The 18384-nt window shown below is 41.0% G+C and overlaps 1 protein-coding gene across 3 annotated transcripts; it reads right to left on the bottom strand.

Annotated features, from left to right (window-relative positions):
- Positions 1 to 677: 677 nt before the first annotated feature.
- LOC126637291 (P2R1A-PPP2R2A-interacting phosphatase regulator 1) lies at positions 678 to 17157 on the bottom strand. Of its 3 annotated transcripts, none has more exons than XM_050310445.1 (10): positions 16850 to 17157; positions 13461 to 13539; positions 8931 to 8987; positions 6793 to 6836; positions 6659 to 6713; positions 6139 to 6231; positions 5573 to 5661; positions 4839 to 4900; positions 3991 to 4087; positions 678 to 2855 (listed from the first exon to the last, which is right to left on the bottom strand). In XM_050310445.1, exons 1-10 carry the CDS (start codon positions 16999 to 17001, stop codon positions 2696 to 2698), a joined length of 888 nt encoding a protein of 295 aa, XP_050166402.1. In that variant the 5' UTR covers positions 17002 to 17157; the 3' UTR covers positions 678 to 2695. The 3 variants fall into 3 exon arrangements, with proteins under 3 accessions (XP_050166402.1, XP_050166403.1, XP_050166401.1); XM_050310446.1 differs by having other exon boundaries at positions 678 to 2487; positions 4839 to 4903; XM_050310444.1 differs by having other exon boundaries at positions 4839 to 4903; positions 16850 to 17155.
- Between the last annotated feature and the right edge of the window lie 1227 nt (positions 17158 to 18384).

The following is an 18384-nucleotide window of genomic DNA, read 5'->3' on the forward strand; positions in this document are numbered from 1 at the left end:
TTTATTTTTAAAATTAACTGTTTTATTTCAAAGTAAAAAATCCCCTGTATGTGTCTCCTGACTCCAGGGCACGAAACTGCAGCTTCTTGGTGACATGGAGGCAAAATACTGAGATGTTTTTCCACAAGTTCAAAGCAACTTCTGTTTTGCAAAAGCAGGGAAAGGAATGGATTCAAATAACTGTTTCTCTCCAACACCATGAATTGGCCCAGAGAGGTGTGGACTCTCCATCCCTGGAAGTGTTCAAGCCCAGGTTGGATGGGGCTCTGAGCAACCTGGTCTAGTGGAAGGTGTTCCTGCCCATGGCACAGGGTTGAAATGAGATGATCCTTAAGGTCCCTTCCAACCCAAACCATTCTGTAATTCTATAATTAACTGCCCTACTAAGGCAAACCACAGACTCCCCTTTCCTCCCAAGAGTTAAGATCCTCAGTATTTTCCAGCAGGGTAGCTTCTGTCTTCCAAAGTACTTCACCACAACTTCGTATAGTTACAAACTCGGGACATGTGTAGCTATTGAAGCATTTTGAAAATGTTTGGGTTTATACTTGTTTATCCCAAGGGTTGTCATAGACCTGCAAGACAGCATTGCACTAGGAAAACAGGTAAGTCTGCTGCAGGTTTTAAGGCAAACTTAAATGTAAACCAGACTGGGCGGAAGTAAATTACAACAGATATTCTGATTTTAAAAGAAAGCATTTAATCCCAGATGAACAAAAAAGAATATGGTTATCTAACAAAGTGCAGAAACAGCAAAACACATTTACTTTTCCATTTATTGGCACTTATTTGAAAAATAGCATAAATATTCAACAGAGAAGAGACAAGTTGACCCACACGCAGCTATGAAATCCCTCCACTGATGCGTCTTTTAACAAAGACTCGAAGAGACACCAGGAGGTTCATTCTTAAGAAATAAGCAAGATTTTTTTAAAAAAAGAGTCTTGCTCTCACCACAGAAGAGTGAACGCACGGCAACTCTTTGGCACATACCTGAAATTGCAAAACCAAACTTTGCCTTGTCGGACAAACAGACACCGACCCTCGCGTGTCCGCCTGCACGGGGACAAAGGGCAGCTGGACTCAGAGAGGAACTGCAACCAGCAAGGGGATATTACAATAATTTAAGAGGAATGATATCAGAAGTAAACCATGTCGTATCTTGCTAGAACAGAGTCAGACTATTAAATACATTCTATTTTCTCTCTACAATAAGGACACATGGAAACGGGTCGCTGGCACTCAGGTCGCCAGGTCTTTGCGCTCCAAGTCACCCACTTCTGATTTGGATGGCTGCTGTCAGTCAAAGCTTCACCCATGTGAATCTTTCACAGCAGAGTTCAAGGCAGGTTTTTCTCCTACTTGAGGAAGTTTCCATATTTTTCTTGCTTTATGACACACTTCAAAGATTTAGTGTTTAAAAATGAAACATTTTGCTTCATTATAAACCTCTCTGAAGAGAAGGTTTGAAACCACATAGCGCAGACATGTACAAATGGGGACCCAGCTGGGGAAGTTCAGCTGCACAGCAGGAGCCCACAACCCAAATGAGGCTGCCACTGCAAGATCTCTATAGACAGCTGTCTATAGGGGGACCTGCATATTTTTCCTCCTGTTTGGGGAATTTCAGAGTTGAGATCAGGATGCCTCAACACACTGACTTTTCAAACATCTCAGATTACCAGATTCTAGCTTCCAATCAGCATCTCAAGCTTTCAACAGCAGAAAGGACTTGATGTCCTTGTTTGAGGAAGTGACATCAGGAGATTAAACACAGCTTAAACAGGTTTGATCTCCTCAGCCTGTAAAAAGACATTCAAGATTCCTCACTGTATCTGTCCAACAGAAGTCATATATGAGGACAAATACTGACTGTTAAAATAACGCATTTCTGAAGTACTAAATACTAAAGCCTCAGGATTTAATGTTTTGTTCCAAATATTACCACTACTTTTCCCTATTAAAAGACCTTTAACAGAGCATCTACCACTGCAATACATCATCTAAATGGGGAAAAAAATAATACAAAACCCCAGAAGAATGTTCCACACCTTATTTAGATTTAGTCAAAACAGCAGTCATGATGAATAAAATCCAACATACAGATTTAAGCTGACAATTCACCAACTCTTCTTTGGACATCCATTGGAACAGAGAATTGATTAAGAGCAGATCATAACAGAACACAGTAATCAATTCCCCCCCGCCCCAGTATTCTCTCTTACATATGAAGAACTAAAAAATATAAATATCTAACACTGGGAATAAAAACAATTAGTAAGCTGATTCATTGGTTTCAGACTGAGGACAAATGTGACAGTTATCTGCTCCTACACAAGCACCACGTTATATGAGGGAGGACACTGGCTGCTGGCAAGCCAAGTCTTCCACAAGCAGGACGCACATCCAGGCTTTGTAACTCATACCAAGGAGACAATATCCATGGCAAATCCACATCTCGCTGGCTGATGTGAGCATCCAATGGGTCTGCAACCCAAATACTTGCTGTTATTTTAGCAAATGTCATACAAATCACTAGAAACATGAATTCCTCCTCAAGGAACTGCTCTGGAAGTTTTCTAGAAATAATGACATTCCTGGAAGTTCCTATGAGGAACAGAATCGGTTACACACAACAGAAAGTCTTGGCGATATCCAGCCTGTTTTCTGGTGTCCATCAGCAGACTCCTGCTCCTCAGTTAATGGGTAACTTGGCTGTAAGATCTACTGGTAAAAACGGGGATCTGGAGTCGGAGAGTGAGACTGGAGAGCCTGTGCTGGTGCCAACTTCTGCTGGGGAGTCACAGGAGGAGCCGGCACTGCTCCTGTTGTCATCGAGGGCATGTGAGGACAGACTGACAACAGCAACACCAGGACATGAGAAACGAGGCACTGGGGAGTCCCAATCCCAGCTCCACTCATTATAAAGCCCTTTCAAACACAATCAAACATCTCTGAAGGAGCAGTAAAGCCCCGTGATCTGAAATACATCTGCAACCACACACCTCGCAGTCACTTCCAGACAGACACGGAACACTCAGCCCATTTCGTCCTTTGCTCACCCACAAATGGGGCACAGATTAGAAGACCTGGGCTGAGCAATCCCCTGCCAGCTTTACCCCATCCCCAGGGCCTTGGACCAGCACACAGCCATGGGTCTCTTCTGCCAGGAGAGACAACAATGAACTGTACATACTCCACTGTACTACAGATCTCACAGGACATAAATCTGTAACTATAGCTGACCTATCATCAGTGATAGCAGCAAAGTGATTTTTAAAAAATTATCATCTCCTAAACCAAGATGAAGCACTTGAACCCACACTGCTATGCCTACTGTGAACAGGGTGTGCAAAAAAGGTATGTTTTTGAAGTACCTTTAAAACATCTATTTTGCTACTGCTACTCCAGTGTGCTCAAAGCTTGTGCACAGCTTGTACATCAGCTGAGAGGCAAAAAGGACAGAAGTACTGTGAACAACCCTCTCTTGATAGCTGTGTGGGCACACCCTGTGTATTATTAACCTCTTGACTAAAACACTAGATCAAAATCCCTTGCTATTTTGAGTCATTATGATTTTTAACCAAGTACTTTTTATCTCCTCCCAGTAGGGATGGTCAGACAGACTCGTGTTCCTCTGTGACTAAGAGCAAGAGAAAAAAAGCAAAACCCCATCCACCCAAAAGCATCAGCATTCACATTTGATTGCAGCTTGAAACTGGACTCCAAAAACTGCCAGCCATGAGGTGTCTTTTCCTAAACGTGCTCCACTCCCATACAGGGGAAGCATGTTATCAGTCAGGCCTAGAAACTGTAAAATTGTAGTGAATATTGCTGCCTGTTTACTGTGATAATTTCAGTGCTGGAAAGTTATGAGACATCTGTACTAAAAACAAGCAAACAAAACCAATTTCAAGTATAATCATTGCTAGGAGAAAAAAAGACTTGTATACTGCTGCTGAAAGGGACAGAAAATAACACAGCATTTACCATCCCCCAAGGTCCACCTGATGTGCAGCTTCAGGGGTGAGCATGTTGGTGGATCCTTGGAATAATCTTTTGGGATGATCTTCCATCTCTGTCACACCTTTGGGAAGAGATAAGGAATGATAAAAATTACTACTCATTCAAATCTGCTTTCAATGTACTTCTACAGAGCAAACAGAATAGAGGTTCAAACTTATTACAATAGATTCTTTTATATTTTAAAACATAGATTTTAGATGCTGAAATTTTAAACACTTTTTCTTCAAAACATTTTAGTCTAAGTTTCAGTATTTAGTGAGTTATTAACTGAGGTTTAGATATCAGACATTTATTCTTCAGTAGTGAAGAATAATCTTTTTGTTTCAGTTTATCCAGCTATCAGTTCACTGACCAGCTCCACCAGAGCAGAGAAGCTGAGAATAATGAAAAAGAACAAGGTCCAGCATTATCAAAAATCTTTCACATTGACTTTGATTTCCAAATACTCTAGAACAAGAAAGGAGAGATCCATGCTTAAATAGGCTATGACAGAACTCAGATTAAAGTGTTTTAGAAGTTGTCTCAGAGCCAGAAATGTTCTGTAACACAGGTGAAGCAGGAAGATGTAAAAACAGATGCAATAAAACAGCCAGAAGTTAAACTTGAAGAAAAATGTGGGAAGCTAGAGAACCATTAGACCAGAACAACTATTAGTTTTATGGAATAAAGATGTTTTATTATCTGTAATACCTTCTATTTCTAGTCACTTTTTGAAGTATCAGCCAACAGAACAGAACTGTGAAGAAAGCTATATGAATTATTATATAACTAACAAGTTGGCCTATTGTGATAGCCAAACCTAAATACTGTACCTTTTCTTTTTATTGATCCAAGAACACTTGGTCGAATGCAGTTAATTGGACTCTGGCTTCTCCTGCTAAAAGAAGGCATTTGCTATACTGAGATCATCGTTAAAAAAAGAAGGTTGAAAACATAGGAAGAATCAAAAGATACTCAGAAAACAAAATTACTAAGTGAAAAACACTAAGAAAACAAGCATTAAACCAGCTTATCCAAAGCAAGTCCTTTTTTTCCCCCTGAAAAAAGACCAGGGAGCACAGACCTGAATAGCAAAAGTTTAATCACATTATTTCACAACTGGGGCAGTCTAAAACCTCACATGCAGCACTGACTACATCTCAGTTGACAGGCAGTGCTTTGCTGAACTGTAAAGGCCTAGTAAAATTTAATTATATGCCCACACCACTCAAAACAACATCCAGTGCAACTAAAACCCAGAATGGGTAACAAACCCTAAATCTGTGTTTTTTCTGCTAAGAATTCAACTATTTAAGATGTGACTGAGAGCAAAATAGAGACTACACTGAGAAGACAGATGCCACAATGCAGCCCACTTTCCCAACATTGTGACACGAGGATTTTGACAAATGTTTTACAGCACTGTAAAATCTGAAGTTTATGACAGTACACAAATTTGTATCTGTGCTCAGAAATCAATGAGGAATATAACAAATTCTAATATTTCAAACATCTACTGTGAACAAATTATGCCAGTGTTCCATCATTGATATGATCTGGTACTTACCTTGAAAATCTCCTTGTTGGACTCGGGCTGGGACTTGGAGGCAATCCACTGCTGCTGACCAGACTTTGCAAGGATGGTGAGAAACATTGCTGAGAGGAAAACAGTTTGTGTTATTTACTTATAAAGTCAGTGTCACTCCCCTGTGGTAACAACTGATGCTGACTGCAGAGAAATAAACAACCCAGTATCAATTTCATCAACCAGTTACTGAGGCTGGTCATAGTGAGACACCACTTTTCGCTACTGAGGAAAAGAAAATTAAAAAACTGGACAGATTCCATTTTCATGCAGATTTATTTCACCATTCTCTAGTTAAACAGACTTATTTATTTTTTATTAACTACAGATTAACAGCTGAACACTCCACAGAAATTCACATCTACAAGCTGTGCAGCTGCTAGGCTGGTATTTTCTGGTTTGGGGTTTCAGGGGGTTTTATTTACTCCCTAGTTTCTTGTTTGCAGCTGAGGTAGAAAGAAGCAGGTGGCTTAATCTTTTGCTACTAATTTGGCTGAATTTATTTAGCACTACTCAAGATAACACCATTATTAGCACATTTTGCTCACCTTCCCTATTCCTCTGGTAGGTGAAGGAGCTGGAGAAACTGGAACAAAGTCTACTTGCTTTGGTGATAGCGATTTTTCAAAATCATTGTCGCTCTGTAAATATGTAAATAGTACATGTAATTAATCTTATCAGCAGGTACCTTAACATAAAAAAGACTGACTGGTGTGAAATTCCAAAGGTATCCTCCATCATATCAATAATTTTTAGGTAGCCATTTATTAGCTTATGCTTAACAATAAAAAAGCCTTAAATATTACATGGTATCAGAATATGGAAGAAAATTTGAACAGGCAGACATCCATGCAATTTCCTTCTGACATACCAGCCCAAGGAACCCACATGTGCCTTGAACAACTGATAATTCTATGCCTTGTTAGTGTGAAAAATTGCTGATCAAAAGCAGTGCTATACTAACACCTTAATTGTAGGTCAAACTATCAAAGAAAATGTTGACATGAGAGAGTCTCTAGTGTCCTGATACTGATGACAGAAACACAAATTAAAGCATGAATGCATTACCAGGCTCAAGCTCTCCTCCCATGAGTGGCTCATCTGCATTGCTACTTGCACTTCTCTATAAAGAAGAAAAGAAATGTATTGTCCCAGGCCCACAGACAGCTGAGGTAACTGTTCTAGTTTGCCTTAGCACTCACCTTTCACGGACTGTTTCTCTGTTCAGCAGATTCATCCCTTCTTCCTAAAAGATCAGCAGACGAAAAAATAAGACCAAAAAAAGCCCTTTGCTGCAGCAGATGAGAAAAGCTGTGGTTTCACTTCACTTTGTCATGCAGAAAATTTAATTCAACTCGGTTAAGCAACAATAACCTTGAGCTCTCACTACAGGAAAAGGAGTGAAGAGAGGATGAGAAAGATGTAGCAAGAGAGATCATCACATGCGAAGTGCTTATGTGAGCTCGTCGTTTCCCAAGCAGCTTTATTTTCATTACTACCCAGGAGCTCATTACAAAACTGAATAATAATAATATGAACCGAAAAGTCTGCACATGCCAGAGCATCTTTATGCAGTCTTGCATAATATCATTTCACAAAGTGGACACTGGTAGGGATAATCCTCAAAAGCATGGCTGGATTCTTACCTTATTCTACGGATTAGTGGCTAACTAGACACTTGTCATCATCTCATTTGCAATACACTGCATTGCACACAATGAATTTGGGATTTAGTGATTTGGGATTCAGTGGGTTTTTTTGGCTTGTTTTTTTTTTTTTAAGAAAAAAAAACCTCCATAAAATATTATTAAAATGGCTCAAATATGTAAACTTAAACTAAACATTAACACCAAGTTCAAACTTGACTCAATCTCCTCTTAGACAGACAGCCTTCCTTAAAATTAACTGAATGCCACCCAGTCTGTTGAGTGAATGATTAGACTTCCTAATTCAGTCCAGTTCAAGAGTAAAGGTTCAACTAAACATCTTCACAATCTTCACCATAAGAAGGAAGAGTCCGAACGTAGTTCACCTGTCTGGTAATGTGCTCAGATTTGAAAGAGATCAGAAGTAAATCACACTGTTCTCACTAAGTACACAGGACATGGAATTAATTCCAACTACTGAATTTAACAATCAAAGACAAATTAAGAAATTACACTGTTTGCTTCGATAAAGATAAATGCCGAAGTATTTTCCAAAAACCTGAGTTATCAAACTTTACTTCATGAAATACAGCAGAGCCACAGCAGTTCATTCCTTTGCTCTCAGCATTTCTCGTTATATCTCCCTGCTCATTGCAAAGGGGGTTGGACCAGATGACCTTTAAAGGTCCTTTCCACCCGAACTAATTTATGATTCTATGATATTTACATATTAATCCTAAGCTTTTTTATATTGATAAAAACAGCTCTACAACTGACCCAAGTGCTTCAGAGTTTCTTTAAGCCTGTAAATTATTTACATAATGAAAGCAAGCAGTTATTTTCTTCAGGCTTACTGTGCAAGTACCTTAAATATCTGCGGTGGGAAGCAGAGGTGCCTTCCACCACCTCAGACAGCATATCCTAAAAACACTGTCTGAAGCATTAAATCGTTTTCTTAACTTTTCACCCTGTAAAAATCAAGCCTATCCATTGAAAACTAGCAAGTTAAAAGAAAAATTATTAAAAAAAAAAAAATCAAGCATCTTCAGGCCATTTTTATAAACATTCTACTGTCAAAAAGTGGAGATATAAAATGAAGGAGCCACAAGAGTTTGAGCTTGTTGATTTTAAAGCTGGAGTCTTCAGACTGCGGTTGCTGGCTGGGAGCAGAGCTATTTGAGCCTGCTCAGATATTCCCCACACCACCCCCTCCCTACGTGTTTGCTCTGGTGCCCTTCCCCCTCCGTTCGTGCTGTGACAGCACAAGCACAGGGATCTGGATAAGAAAATTATACAGATGAAAAATAGCCCAGTAAGAAGAGCACAAACTATTTTTCAGCCAGAGTGCTTCCTTATCCTGTTCATTTTCTGGCTGCACAAAAGTCTTGAGCCAACCCAAGTTAAGGAACACTTTGTTATTGGCCCTGAATATTTATGCTGGTACTGCTGCCAAAAACTTGGTGAAACTTTACCCTAAGAGCTTACATTAAAGCAAAATGTCCATTTTAAGATTCCTCTCTCTGCTCAAATCCTCTTCTCGCCGTAAGATGCATTCTGCTTCATGAAACACAGAGCAGGGCAGGCCACTTGAAAATAAAATCTACAGCCATTTGAAGGACATTAAACATCAACTGCAAAAAACCCAACTACCTGTAAAAAAATTAAATTTCAAGAAGATCAGAACCTGTGGTTACCTGTTTGATTTGATGCAGGCGGCTGCTGGGGATACGGATAGGAGACGATGGCACAAACTGCAAAACAAAGTCACACACAACTCAAAGTACAGCAGAAGGGAGGGAGAGGTGCAGCAGGAATGTCAGCAACCACTCTGTGGGGCTACCCCAAACTATAAAAACTAACTTAAAAAAAAATCACTTATAACATTCTCAGTACATATAAACTACGTTACTTACTTGCAAGAATGTGTTAATATGTATTTCCACATTGAACTGCTTTGCATGCTCGCAGATGCTAATTAGTATCAGCCTGGCTTCCATTCCATTTCCAGGCAACTAGAACTGACAGCCTTCTCTACAGAATGGGGCTGCTTTTCACTAACACCCTGCCACCCTTAGTATATATGTTGGCATAAATATTTTCCTTTATGTGATTCAGAATATTTATTTTCATTCAAGTGAGCCAGAAAGCTCCCCAACAGATCCTTTAAAGATACAAAGCCAAAACACCACATCGTACAAAAACTTTCCTGGATTGTTGTCTGCCTGTAAATGAGTACTTTGACAGGTGAAAAAAATCAGCTATGAGAAGGCTAACAAAGAGTTAAACACTCTCTTTATGGTTTCTCAAGAGCTTCACCAAGTTGGGTGAAATCAGAGAAGACGCCACTAAAAATGGTCCTCTGTTACTGTTGACAGTTCTGCACCAAGATGCCACTGGAACACTATGATCTAAAACTGAACACTCAAACCCGAATAATTTAGAGTGATTATTTTCTCAAAATATAATTTTCTTTCATATATTTCCCATCCCTCAAACTGTCAACCCTCAGTTGATTTTGGTCATAGCCATTCAGGGAACAAAAATTCTAAGCTAAAGCTGTGAATAGAGGTTTAACTTCTCTGTAAGCTGAAAATCTTTCCAAAAAATAAGGTGCCTTTTCAAAAATGGGCATGTTCAGAAGGAAAGGTTTGCATTATTATGAGTGTTTATATACTTTATTCAGTAAAAGGCTTCATCCCTTTCACAAAACATTACTAGAGCTCTTCATCATGCTACAGCTGGAGAGCTAACAAACATTCAGTTAACTGTTACTGCACCATCTTCTAATCAGTGCCACAGAGAATACAAAGAGTCATGGTAAGTTATCACAGACTACTAATGCTTCATATATCCAGAATCCTCTTCTAAAAAAACAAGACATCAAGACATCACACCCTTCTTTTCTCAAAAGAATTCAGCCCATCAGACTCACACAGAAGATGTCTAATGTTTGTCCTAGAATTTAGTCATCGTAATATATATAGTACCAAAGTCTAACAGCTATAATATCTTGACTGACTTTTTAAGTCCAGTTTAGGTCAGCTTTGCTATTATGCTGGGCTCCCAAAAATCCTGTGCACCTAATAAAAATTCCTCCAAGCTGCACCAGCCAATGTAGACCTTGAGTTGACCTTGATTCTCACACAGAGAAAAGGATTTGGACAATAGTGCATTCCTGCCTATTCACTCTGTCATTCCACAGCAGAAATGCATTTGTTCCACTCATTATATTCTAATTTTATGACTGTGATCCACATAGTTTAAGGTTTGACATTAATAGAATATGTACAAAACCTATGGCTTGCAGTGTAAAATGAAAATTATAAAAAGGCAGTTTAGTGTTCCACTGCAGAGTCTAATGCACTGACTTAACTCTGAGGATCCCACACCTTATTCCCAACAAGTCATCATCCTCTCTTTGTTAACATTTAAAACTCACTTCTGTTCTGCTTGTATCCTTTGACTTCATTATTGTGAAAAGAAACCTCAGTCACTTTTAAAGGATATTTACTAAACAGACTGAACTGCTAAAATTATGTTACTCAAATCCCCAATGTTTTAAGAGAGCACAAAGCTTAACAAAAACATTACAAACTATTAGACTACTACAGGGAAGAGAAACACCTTCCAGTGTGTCAGATACTGTTTTCCACTGCAGGTAAAGTTTCAGAAGTGCCAGTCTGGAGGCACCTCAGGCAAAGTGAGCAGCGACTGCCCGGGCTCCTCTGCCCTGCCCTGCAGTGCCCTCTGCCTCCTGCCAGCACAGCCACTGAACCCCAGCAAGGAACTCACACAGCGTTTAGAAACAAATTAAGAAATCAACTTTTGCTGAAACAGTGCCTAAACATCTAACCACGGACTAAACAACCGCGTTGCTTATACAACAAAACAAAACCCCCAACCACACAAAACAAAACAGAAAGAACAGCAAAACATTTACTCCCCAGTGCCACCGATATCTCCTGGAAGGAAATAAACAGCAGATACTGAGCCTAGCTGATCCTTCCTTGTAGTGTCAGAAAACTGCAGATCAAGCCCTAGCCCAAATGGCAGAGCTGCCCCTTGTTATAAAACAGATGGAGCCTGACACTTGGGGAAGCTACTCAAAAACTAGATTTTAGAACTCGTTGAGCAACTGGGATGGCCATGACAGCCCTGAAGATGGAGTTGATGGAGTATGACCTCCAGTTATCAGAGATCTGAGCAATTCCCATTGTTCCTGTGACAGTGAACACAGATTAGATAAATATTAATCAACTTTTTCCCACAAAATTTACAAAACATAAAACTTTATCTGTACTTATAATACTACATTAACACATTTTCAGTTGTTTACCAAATCTTTTAATCCTCTTTATTATAGCTTACACTGTAATAAAACTTGGATTAGTTTTCTTAAAAACAAAAAAGTGGGGTTTGAAGTACCTTTATCACCCACTTAATGCAAAATTTAATTTACCAAATTAGTTGTGATCTAACTCCTTAGAATATCTCTAATATCATAAAACTACTCCTACTTCCTTGCTATAGCAGGAATACCAAGGGAGGTTGCTTAAGGTCCTTAGTGCTGGAAGTTTAATTATTTTCACAAAGTCATTTATCTGTGGATGATCCTGGTTTAATATCACAGAAGGATGAAAATCCCAAGGCTCATTTCCAGTTCCATCCTCCCTGCCATCTTCAACAGAACCACAAATCAGACCATAACTCTATGGACTATCTCAAAGCAGACAAGGCACTGATCTAGCAGTCAATGGGGCATAAGGAAAATTTCAACTGTATTTTGTCAGCACCTGGTCAGCTGGGAGTGAAGAAGATAGTTAACTTTCAGGACACTTTTTAATGACATTTATGTGAGGGCAAGGGTCAAGAACATCATCATATGAAGGTGGGAACACTGGTTCAGTCCAGAAGACTGGAACATCTATTGGGGCAGCTGGAAGAGCCAGCCCATAAGTGAAAAACAAGCTGCTTCCCAGTAAGTTCTAGGCAATGCCCAGAATTAATTAACATGAATTAATGAATTGGCATCTTTGTAGCCCAACAATTGAGGATCTTCACAAGTAAACACAATAAACTTAGTTTTCACCTTTGTTTTTTCTCCTTCCCTCTGACCACCAGTATAAAGAGATTTACCTTAAGCTGCCACCCGAAAAACATGTATGAAGAAAGAGAGTTGTTTAAGAAATCTTTACTATAATACTTTCCATCAGGTTTTATATACCAGAAGAAGAAAGGCTTTTCCACCAATCTTCCTGGACTTGTACATAAGTATCCTGGTTCTGTTACACATGCAGACCTTTGCTGGAGTATTTGTCTGTCCTAGTCTTAAAACAGGGGTATCAGTCAAGAAAATAGGAGAGTAGTATTCTTCAACCATTAACATGGGGCTAAAGAGTCAGTTCTAATGCATCTTCAAAAGGTAATTAAGAAAACCAAGATAACTGCTGTTAGCATTACAGGAACTTTGCTTCCCATACTTAAAATTAATGCTACTCCATGTTCCCTAACCCTGTAAGGGTTAGCAAACCACGCTGTGATCATGTACAGGTGTTCTAAATCAGTTCAAATCACACCCTTCCACCGAAACTCTGTATGATACTAAAACATAAAATATGAAACATTTTGTCTGGGTTGAAGCACCAGGGGTTTGTTCAGACTAGTATTTTAAAAATTCAGATCTGGGGAGCTGTAAAACCAGAAGCCTGACAAAAGTTGAAATCACAACTGGATGTCTCAGGGACGCGGCATCATTCACTCCAGAAGTCTTGAGATTGTTCTATCAGCTAGTTCTAACTTGTTATTGCAGTTGTTAATTAGAACAGCCTATTCTGTCTTTTCTATATAAAAGACTATTTAAGATCAGAGCATCACAGCCCTTTTTTTTCCTTATGCATCAGAAATCATTAACACATTGATTACTGATCAACAGTACAGCTATGTAATTAGTTTTCTTTGCAAACTACCTTGCTTACTCTATCTTAGAGCATCTGCTTGCACTTTATCAGCAGAGTTACGATCACAGTGACATACAAGTGTTCTCCAAGGCCAAATGGTCTGTAAGTAACACTTTACTATGGCTATGGCGTATTAATGTCACAGTCCGGAGCCTTGTTTCTGAAAGCACGTGGTGTTAGTTTCACAGACTACAATCTAATTTTGTTTACTGCTGTTTGCACACTTCTGCTTTGCACAGAGTGGGGCTGGTCTGACAGTTTTCTTACCAGGCTGTGCCGGTTCATGACCGTGGTGCTGTTCCTGCGGGTTCGCAAGACGCTGGCCTGGAACACCTGTGAATTATCGCTGTGAAAAGAAACACTTGTCAAATGCAAAAGCCATTTCCTCCCTATCAAAAAGTACCTCTTAATATAAGCTCAGCTTCCAATGCTATGACAGCTGTCATGTCGAGACAAAGCACTCCAGAGACAGGTATAAGAACTCCTTTAGCTCGTTGGCAGAGAGTGTAAATCAAATCGTTCATCCTCCAGTTCCCAGCTACTTCAATTAACGATTTTAATTAATCACATTGAGCCTGCAGAACAACTGAAAAATTGTTTAGACTGCTCGTTTCTGTGGGAATTTATGATGTTTGGAATGGCTGCAGTTTGTACACTGCTTTGAATGTCATTCAACAGAACAAATGTATAAATGGCTTGTAACTAGTAACCAAAACCAGCTTCAATCCCACAGGTAAAACAGAATTCAAAAATACAGTATCTTGATACATCTCACCACTACAAACATTTAATAAGTTCTAAACTTTTTTCCAGGAAAAGTTAAATTAAACATATAGTGAAATCAGTTTTTAAAGCCCCACAACAGTGCATTCATTGAAATAGTGCATGATTATTTATTTTATATAAAATTAGCTCATTTCTCAAGGCAACTTTAGTTCTATTGATTCCTAAAGCATATTTCACTGTCATGTTATCAACAGCCAACAATCAGCACTTACTGAATGTGACTGCAGAAATTAAGTAACTTTTACGGTTGCTAGAATAAAAACTTTGAGCCAGAATCCTAAATCCCCATGCCCAAAAACCAGTGAGGAACTGCACAGGTGAACAGATCCAAATGTAAGACTGTAAATATATCCAAATTAGAAGAATTCACTTGTTTGTATCTTTTTGTTTCAGCTGCTAACTTGGGATGACCAAAAGCCCCCCAAAAATACAATTTCTTAAAACTAACCTGATCAACAGTTACCTTGTTCTATGGACTGATAATCATAATGCACTTTTAAGACATATCGTTATCAGAATCCTCCAGTTTAAAACACACCAGTTAGACCCATATGTTTTAGACAGATTTTATCTAGCTGTAAATAAAAAACAAACAAAGCTTATACTGTGAAATAAAAGCCAACCACAACTGGCATAAGCACTGTACTTTTTGCCAAGAAAAATGCACTGACTCTCCTTCTCGAAAACATCAACTACACAGGACCAGACATCATTTAAAATTTTCCAAGAAGTTTCATTCAGCTCACACCCACGAGAGATTATTTGTTACCATTTGACAGGAGGTGGAACTGGAGAAATTTAAGGGATCCATGACACGATGTTTAGAGATGAGATTTACTGACTGAGGCCAACAGCTACAAATTCTTTTCAGTGTAAGTGTACTGGTTGGCATGCAAACACAACATAAGCAGCACATCCTGAGATCCAGGGCCTGAGTCAAGAAAGCAGGTTGGAACGATTCTGCACCACATTTCCATAGGCTGAGTCCAATACTCAGTGCTAACTAGTAGAGAGAAAAAAACCCTACAAATACCCCTACCTTTAATCTCCCTTGCAAAAACACCAGATCTGGTCAGATCTCAGGCTTACCTTTCACAGGAAACTAAAGTTTCTACTAAAAATCAATTTTATTTGGCACAAAAACAAGAGTTAAAAGTTCTGTGAAATGTAACTTCCAGGATCTAAAATATTCCACTTAAAACTATTCTCTGACTCTATGGCAACTCATCCTCCCAGTTCCTTACTAATTCTGTTAATAAAGAAGTTAAACAGGAGGCAGAGGAGAAAAAGCAAGCTGTGCAAGAGCAAGAGCTTTTGTTTCAGTTTACCCAACAAAACCATTCTGGGAAAAACTGAAGTTTCTTGCCAAGAGCTGCAATCTTGCAAAAACAGTATTCTGATGGAAAATTCCAAACTAACAGGCAAACCACTGCAACCACCTCAAATTAGTTCAATGGCATTTCAGTGTAATTTGTATGAACACCTAACATACAGTGTACACACAGTTGCAAGGCAAGAGCTCAGACTTACCTTTCGATCTGCCCAAACCCTGAATTAAATAATTTGTTTGGGTTTTTTAATAGTCACGGTTCTTACAGTTTGTAAGAAACAACTTACAAAAGGCTGAGATTATAAAAACATCTTGTCCCAGTTACACAATTAGTTTACCTGCCCAGAAACCTCCCTGGGGAGAACTGCCATACACAGCACTTCCATACTGCTTTGAAATGTAAAATGGGGGTTGTTTCATTATGATTATGCAAAAGAATCAATATTACTGATTTACTTAACATTAAATCGTGATGGAATAGGCAAAAATTAGTATTTCCTTGGAACTGTCAGGCACAGTTAACCATTCTGGTACAAGAGATATGTGAGATTTCTTCATCACTTGATGTCCAGTTCCTTACAGAAACATGAAGGGAAAAAAACCCCAAACCACCAGGAAGTGCTTAGCATGTAAAGTACTATGTTTTATGAAATTTATTGTGGATATTCCCTCCCAAACTGCAGACATAGTATTAGCAGCAGCACATGGACCGCCTTACAGTTGGATGGTAGCCACACCATGTACAAGATGGGGCATCTCCCAACTTCACAACAGCCCACAGGAGACAAGAAACAGCACTTTGAGTTATAAACTTACCCAAACACAAACTCTACAGGAGACCCTCCCTAACTGAGAACATTTCCCCTGGCCCTTGCCTGGAACTGCCTCTTTCTGTCCTGTCAGCTGAAGACCTGGCAAACACCCAACCCTCCTTGCAAACAGCACCTGCCACGGGCCGATGGCAATATCCAAGCACAACTGCCTACACAACGCCTTGTCTTCCTCCCGGTAATACACACTGAAAAAATTAGTATTGTCCAGAAAAATTCCTGGACACTCGACACGCTGTTTTACACTAAATGTAAAACTTAGGTCGGGGTCCCATGAAACGACCTTCCTCAGCGAAACTGCCTGGTTGTTCTGAAAGCATTTACTGTTGTAGTCATACACGGGGCATTGATTTAATTTGTTCAGACTTGGGCCATTACAGAAATCACCGCGATTGTTATTCTATCAAACAAGAACGGCCGCAACCTCCACATTGCGGACCAGCGTGCTGCTTCTGAGCTATACAACACACAGCAGACCTGCACGGAAACAAAGCGCTTTAGTAAAGCCACAGCAAGTCTCCCTAGGCGTCCCTGCACCTCTCCACACTTGGATGCCTTGCCTAAATCCTTCCCGGCTTGGGACAGCGCTCAGGAACCCACTTTTCCCCAGGGCGCCGCGGAGCATCCGCGGAGCATCCCCCGGGCTGCGCCCGGCCGGGACGGGCGCGGAGCCCCTCGGGCCGCTCCCCGGAGCCCCCCGGGCCCCTCACCTGAGCCCGTGGATGAGCGGGGCGCTGTTCGACCTCCTCAGGCCGCCGCCGTCGCCCGGGCCCGCGGCGCTCCCCGGCGGCAGCTCCAGGTCCAGCTCCATCTTCTCCTGAGCCATCGCGGCGGCGGCTCCGGCTCGTCCCGCTCCGCCCATTCACCGCCGGCGGCTCCTCAGGCCGGAGCTGCCCCGGGCCTGCCGAGCCTGGGGGCGGCGGGGCGGCCGCAGTAGCCAAGCCGCATGCCGGAGGTGCGGGGGCGGTCCCGGTCCCGTTCCCGTTCCCGGTCCCGTTCCAGTCCCCGATCCCGGTCCCGGTCGCTCTCCCCGCTCGGCCCCGGCGCGGGCGGGCCCGGCCGCAGGGCGCAGGCGCAGCGCCCCGGCCTCGCCGCGGAGCCGCAGCCGTGAGGGGCTTTAAGGGTATAAAATGTGTCTTTCGGCTCTCCCTCGTTGAGGGATGTGGTGCTGACCTTTAAATGCAGCAAATATCGCGTTTGAGTTCACACCGAGCTGTTGCCGCTCTCGGCAGTGACAGCGGGTGGCTCTGTGCAGGCCCAGGCAACTCTAGGAACGGAGAAGAATAAAACCAAACGTTTTCAAAATACTTTTATTAGCTGATGTGTCCCTAGTTTGTACCTAGAGGAAGTTGTGGTGATATAGTTCAGGAAGATCAATGGTGCTGGTTGGTGCTGAGGATCGTAACTCTTGGGAAGAAGCAGGGAGTCCTTGTGGTTTGCCTTAATAGGGCAATTAATCATAGAATCGAATGGTTTGGGTTGGAAGGAACCTTAAAGCTCATTTCATTCCACTTCCCTGCCATAGGCAGAGACACCTTCCACTAGACCAGGTTGCTCCAAGCCCCATCCAGCCTGGCCTTGAACATTTCCAGGGATGGGACATCCACAGCTTCTCTAGGCAACCTGTGCCAGGGCATCACCACCCTCACAGGGAAGAACTTCTCCTAATATCTAATCTAAACCTACTCTCTTTTACTTTGAAGCCATTTTGCCCTTGTTCTGTCACTCCATGCTCTTGTAAATGGTCTCTCTCTATCTTTCCTGCAGGTACTGGAAGGCCACAATTATGTCACCCCAAAGCTTCTCTTCTCTGGGCTGAACAATCCCGATTGTCTCAGCCTTTCCTCATATGGAGAACACTCCATCTCTTCATCTATTACATTCCAGGTGAGAGTTTCGGGCAGTCCTTAAGAACAGAAATAATCAGAGAAGAAAGGTAGATTATAGCGAGCAAAAATACTTTTGTTCATGGGTCCTGTGCTTACTAATTTATCTAAGGCTGATGGCATTTTGTAACTGTGACTGTGTTTATTTCACCCACAGGGGTATTTTCCCTGACACTGTCAAATACCTCCCACATCATCACCCACACCTTCATGTTCACCAGTCCCTCTGTCACTGTACCCACCTCATTTCCCCACTTTGAATCTCCATCCTTTACCTGTATCCTCCTCAGGCTCTGTTTAACGTGTTCTCATTTACGCTGTTTTTCTAACTAAACAACTTGTGATTTCCTCACTTCTAT

Source organism: Myiozetetes cayanensis, unplaced genomic scaffold, assembly GCF_022539395.1.
Source record: "Myiozetetes cayanensis isolate MyiCay16 unplaced genomic scaffold, myiCay2020 scf15, whole genome shotgun sequence".
In the NCBI taxonomy this organism is placed as follows: Eukaryota; Metazoa; Chordata; class Aves; order Passeriformes; family Tyrannidae; genus Myiozetetes; species Myiozetetes cayanensis.

Coding starts and splice junctions, on each gene's coding strand:
- LOC126637291 (XM_050310444.1), bottom strand. CDS start 17,001: ATGGGCGGAGCGGGACGAGCCGGAGCCGCCGCCGCGATGGCTCAGGAG. Junction 4,088..4,838: donor TGGATCAATAAAAAGAAAAG/GTACAGTATTTA, acceptor CTCTTCCCAAAG/GTGTGACAGAGATGGAAGAT. Junction 2,856..3,990: donor CAGGTGGACCTTGGGGGATG/GTAAATGCTGTG, acceptor TGCTGTTGTCAG/TCTGTCCTCACATGCCCTCG.